Genomic DNA, 5,638 nt, shown 5'->3' on the forward strand with positions numbered 1-5,638 from the left:
TTAAAAATATGAACCAACGTAAATAGTTATGTGATCTTCCTGTTAATAAAAAACTTTTGGCTTAAAATTTTAGCTAGCTATAGTATGCTAAAAAAACTACAGTAGACGCAGAAAATTGCAAGGTCTTGATGACTTGATGTTCACAAAAAAAGACCCTCTCGTTATAGAGCTAATAGACGCCTAGTCTCCTTTTCATGGGCCATGAATGGTTTGAGATAACCACGTTTTTGTTTTTTTGTTTTATTTTTTCCTTACAACTGTCACCATATGAATATAATTGAAGGAGCCGTAGGGGATGATGAGTTTGAAGTACCATCGTTTTCCTGGTAAAAAAGTTGAGTGCTGACCAACCCACCTCCACTCTCACGCTAGCTCAACTCCTGATAAAGGTGTTATTGACTGAGTTACTAGCTAGTTAGGGTTGTGGGTACATCACTACTCAAAAAGCACAAATAAAAGTTTTGTGCTCTTAACCCTGCTCCTTCTCTTCTTTATTTCATTTTTAATTTTAAAAAAATAGTTTTTCCTTCCATCACCCATCACTCAACTTCACAGGAGAAGTACATAATCCCCACTCAGTGGAAAGACTATATTCTGAAAGTTCAACTCTCAGTCTCATGGTCCCATCTTCATTTCCAGATCTGCCTCTCTTTAAACCAGAAAAATAGCTAATATCACTTTTTGCTCTTTTTACTTCATCATATACAAATATACTAAACAAATAACGTGACCAAAGAAAGACGACAAACGCAAATAATTGCGGGATCCGCGGTTGATCAAAGACAAAAACAAAACTTAAACAAACCCATTATATAATAATAAAAATCGAAGTAAACAAATGACTAAACAAAACTAAAGAAACCAATCTTCAGCTTATATTCCATTTTCATTTCCCCTACCCAATTGCTCAGCTGTCTTTGTTACTTGATGACACAAACATGACTCTAATAAAATTTACAATGCAGATACGGAGGGAACCATTTTTAGATTTCATTGACTCTGCTCATGCGAGCTTTCCCCTGTTTTCCTCTGCTATGTCTCCCATAAGCTGTACTTGTTCCTCTCTCTCTGCTTTTGAAAACTGCGTCTATTTTGGACTTTTGATAGGGGATTAGAATTATGAGGATTTGGGCCAATTGGTCAATTTTTTCAGAAATTCCAAAAAATTTGGAAACTCTCGAGGATCTCCTCTGCTTTAAGAATACTAGTTTAGTTTGTGGCTTTTGTTCTCCCAGCTCAGAAGATCCACATCTTCGTTAATAACAGCGTAATCCACTGTGGTCACCAGGCATGCATGCTAACTCCCAAAGTATAAAAAGGTTCAAAAGGGTCATTCATTCTGTCCTGGTGTGCTGACTACTACTGCATACATATTTTACAAACCAAGTAATATGTAGTAGACTAGAGTAATTGGTAGAGCTATCAGCATCCCAAATATAACCCTGCAATTAAGTTTGCAAATTTCACGAAAAAATGTTAACTTCTTTCTTAAGAAAAAGAACAAAAATCAAAATAAAATGAGAAACTTCAGTTACTTACCCTGTGCTGAGAATGGCTGGATGAACGTTGTATTCCTTGGCAAACACAAATGGAACAATCCCTTGCGGAAGTGCAGCCTACGAACAATATGTGCATATTCAGCTAGTTAGCTTTCCAGGGCTTTTTCTTCAAATCATGCTTAACATGATAGCCAAAATTGAACTAGAAAAATCCATTAAAATTTCATATAATATATAAGATGCTATAAAACATGTTTTCACTAAAATATATTTTACTAGTAACTAAATTTAGTAAAAGTTATAATTAGTCAAGTGGAAAGAGTCTATTTAATGATTTTTTATTGGGTTCTTCTCTCCTAGAATGTACAGTGCCAAAGGGTCCTAACTATTGAAAATCTATCACTTCCTCTGTTGCATTCAAAGATATCAAAGAAATTTGCACACGCAAGTAAGATTAACAGTGTGATATCTATCAAATAGGATTATAGGTCAAGGTTAATTACCTGAACAATAGCTACACGTAAGAGAGTGCCACGTAGGCCAACAGCGATGGAAGCTGCAGCCATGACGGCGGGACCTGTGAGGAATCGAACAGCCATGGCAAATGTTGCAACTGAGTTCCCACACGCAATTATATTGGGTTGAAGAGCCATGAAGAGACCTAGAAGCGCAAAAACCGAAATAGGTTAGTCGTCAATATTTTTCTTGGCCGAAAGGGTAAAAAGGTGAAAAGGAAAAGAGAAGGAAAAAGGGAGCCAAAATTTACAGTCAGGGCATGATGGGAAAATGCTTTTAAGTTCTGTGAATGAAAAGATATTTTTAGTACCGCTTGATTCGTCTAAATCAACTACCTTTGCCTAATCTGGGTCCAAAAATGGTACAGGTCCCCACCACCGCCCTGGACCGCATAGAGACGTTGTTCAAGACCAGACCCCACATGTCGGGGACATTGCACTATCACTATGCAATCCCCATATTATCGTCTAGTGAACAACATCATCTGCTTGTGTTATGTGGTAACAAACTTCATTTCAATGGACGCCGATTACTTTGTTTATGCTTATTACTTGCTCTACCCCAAATCCATACTTTTCACGCATTCATCACACTCACCTTACCATCGCATTCAATCAACATTCTCATTTCATATTTCCACAAACAATTATTTTTAGTAGCATTGTTGAAACTCCAAGAAATGAACCAACAAAGTTATTTAGATACAATCACATGAACATCATCAGTTACTCTCGTCAATGTACGTTTAAACATCGGAAAAGGGAGCCATCATGAATTACGATGTTTTCGCCAAAGAGGAAAGGAATTGCAAATATAGGGGAATGAAATTATTGGAAGAGCAAGAATTTGGACAAATTATCACGGCCACTCACCCAAGCTGAACATAGCCATTCCAAGACCAGCATCAGACAGTATGGAGATTGATTTCTCTATTATTTTGGGCATGTGCACATGCCACCTGCAATTAATTAATTAGTAATCATATATCACAGCTACGTCAACACAAAATAACCATCCTACAGTAATAATAATAGCTAAACCCTAAAAGTCAAAACCATGACAAAAATTCATCCTCGTTGTTCCAGATTGACTTTGAAATTTACTTACCTAAACGCCACCAGAGACCAGATCACACCAATGAGGCTAGAGTAAGTGTTGGGGTTGCGGATAAGCTTCCGCCACACCATAATCAGTATCAGACGAGTCATCACACTCGCCGGAGGCATGTGTTTCCCCGCCACGCCTACGCCCGATTTCGGGTGTAGCTCCGCCGTTGAACTGGAACCCAGCTTGTTGGGCCCGGCGGCGCCCGCTTTCTCTGCTTCTTCCTCCGCCTGTTCACCTTCTTTCCCTGGAAACTTCAAATCTTCACCCCTAAATTCTCCTTCTGCTGTAGCTTCATTTCCAACCCGCAATCACCCAAATTAAATCAGTTCCTCAAAACAAAGCCTAAATTAAGTTGCAAAAGTACCAAGTTCTCTTGTTCAACCACAAATTTAAACTTTGATTGAAGAATTCAACTTCATTAGAAAATTGAGTGGAAACTAGTTTTAAACCTAAGTGAATTTAAGTCGAGGAGAGAGAAAAAAACAGAAAGAATCTAGTGGTACTACCTTTGTTAGCTTCTCCATTTTGAGGGTGTTCGTCCGCTACTAACATCCTAATCTCCTTGGCACCTTGATCGGAGCGGCCCGATTGGTCGGAAGCTCCGAAATCGGCTCCACTGAATACATGGAGGCCACCGGCTTCAGAAACCGGTGAGGCGCTGGAGCTCCACACGAACATGTGGAGCTCCTTAGCGTCGTGGCTGGCTTTGCTACTACTGTTGGGCGGTTGAGCAACTTGAGGAGCTTGAGCTGGAGCCTGCGGCTGAGACTGAGGCTGTGGCTGCGTCTGCGAATTCTTGCTCACACTCTTCGTTAACCCAGAAGAGAATTCCGGGTTGGGAGCAGGGTAGGCAGAGGGCACGGTCTGCACGGCGGGGTAGAAGCCGAACCTTGGGGAGCTGATAGCCTGCGGTGCGGGTGCAGAGTTCTCTTCGAAATTGGAGGGCCTCGGCGTGACTCCGCGTGACGTGGACTGCACGGAGTACAAATCCGCAGCGCCGAAGTTAGAATGCCTAGGAGCGTACCCCATCATGGAGTAGAAATCCGCGTGGTTGAAGTTGGAGCCACGTGGCGTGGGGTTACGGGAGGAGCTGAGGCTGTAAATCTCGGCACCGGTGAGGTTAGACGGGCGAGGTGTCATCATGAAGGATCTTCTAGAAGCATTGGACTTCCTAACGGTGACGTGGAGCTTCCCATCGTCGCCGACTTCAGCATCGGTTTCGAGGAAATCTCTCCCGTCGAGCGAAACGACGTCGGAGTCGACCTTGAAGGAAACTATGGAAGCAGCGGTTTCGGGGAACTGTTCCATGATTAAGAGCTTGGCGCCGCGGTACTCGAAGAGGAAGAGGAGGAGGGTGTACCAGATGATGCACTGGAGCACCACCACCTGGACCATGAGCTGGCCGGAATAATCGCCGTACATGGCGATAAGGAGCGGGATACCCATGACCAGCGTGTTGGGCAATGTAGAGAGGGAGAAAATGGTAATCATCCACTCCAAGCTGCCGTTGGCGGTGAAGTTGGTCCAGATTGCCAAAGCAAAGAGCATGATGATTTTCTGGAGCGTGTCGGCAGCGATGAAGCGGAAGTTCATGGCGTAAGGGTTGTTGCTGGAGATGAAGTGGAAGGAAAGAAGGGGAACCGCAAAGATCGCGACGAAGCGGTTTATGCCGGAGCATTGGTCCGGCGAGAAGATCTTCCACCAGCGTACCGAACCGTATGCTAAGATCATGGCGACATAGAGGGGAATGACCGCCGTCAAGACGGTGTACAAATCGGTCCAGCTTATCATTCTAGCTTTGATTGAATAAAATGGTGCGGTGTGCTAGTGATGGGATGGCATAAGCGAGAAAAAAAAGGGTAAAGTGGGAAGAAAGTGAGAAAATAGAAAACCGTTAGATAACTAACTGGAGTGATAGGGGATATATGTCTGAGTGGAAGCGAAGGTTTATGCCTGCTACACCTGCTGTGCTCTGAATTTGATCAACTGCTGTGAAAGAAAGAGAGAGAGAAGGATTTAGTTTAGTTTAGTTTAGCTTAGCCTCTACATATATATAGAGAGAGAGCTATGCGGGAATAGACTCATATATAGAAGGAGAAGAGGTGGATATATATGTATATAACTATGTATTTATATATATACTGAGGGAGTGAAAAGAACTATAATTATATGATGATTATAATAAATAGAGGATTTCTTTTATAGATTTTATTTGAGTGTCATTGAAAAAGGGAATGAGGTGTGTTTAGGGGGATTGGGGGGACCACAAGGGAACAGTGTGAGGTTAGGTCAAGAATTGACCGCCTGATATGGTTAAGTTACCAAAGCCTGGTTAAGATAGCAAAGGTAAAGTTGCAATGGACCATGCGGTGGGGAACAATGCCTATTAATTTGGTTGACGTGGAACACCTTTGCTTTTTCCCTTTTCCGTTTTTCCCTTTTCATTTACTCAAACTTCCTTTTCTCTATCTCAAAACCTCCTTCTAAACACTCCATTTTCATTCCCACTAATAATT

The 5,638-nt window shown here is 42.0% G+C and overlaps 1 protein-coding gene across 2 annotated transcripts; it reads right to left on the reverse strand.

The window, feature by feature from the left end:
* Positions 1-739: 739 nt before the first annotated feature.
* Positions 740-5,227, reverse strand: LOC108343029 (auxin efflux carrier component 4-like). 2 transcript variants are annotated; one of them, NM_001329833.1, is made up of 6 exons: positions 3,629-5,205; positions 3,123-3,411; positions 2,888-2,973; positions 2,003-2,160; positions 1,540-1,616; positions 740-1,442 (listed from the first exon to the last, which is right to left on the reverse strand). In NM_001329833.1, the coding sequence occupies exons 1-6, from the start codon at positions 4,911-4,913 to the stop codon at positions 1,376-1,378; spliced, it is 1,962 nt and encodes a 653-aa protein (NP_001316762.1). In that variant the 5' UTR covers positions 4,914-5,205; the 3' UTR covers positions 740-1,375. The 2 variants fall into 2 exon arrangements, with proteins under 2 accessions (NP_001316762.1, XP_017436535.1); XM_017581046.2 differs by having other exon boundaries at positions 796-1,442; positions 3,123-3,405; positions 3,629-5,227.
* Positions 5,228-5,638: the final 411 nt, after the last annotated feature.

This window comes from Vigna angularis, chromosome 1 (assembly GCF_016808095.1).
Source record: "Vigna angularis cultivar LongXiaoDou No.4 chromosome 1, ASM1680809v1, whole genome shotgun sequence".
In the NCBI taxonomy this organism is placed as follows: Eukaryota; Viridiplantae; Streptophyta; class Magnoliopsida; order Fabales; family Fabaceae; genus Vigna; species Vigna angularis.

Excerpts from the sequence above, each read along its gene's own strand:
- LOC108343029 (NM_001329833.1), bottom strand. The coding sequence starts at position 4,913 with ATGATAAGCTGGACCGATTTGTACACCGTCTTGACGGCGGTCATTCCC. Across the intron at positions 2,161-2,887 it reads AATGGCTATGTTCAGCTTGG|GTCTCTTCATGGCTCTTCAA; the intron begins GTGAGTGGCCGT and ends TTGCGCTTCTAG. Across the intron at positions 1,617-2,002 it reads TACGTGTAGCTATTGTTCAG|GCTGCACTTCCGCAAGGGAT; the intron begins GTAATTAACCTT and ends TATTGTTCGTAG.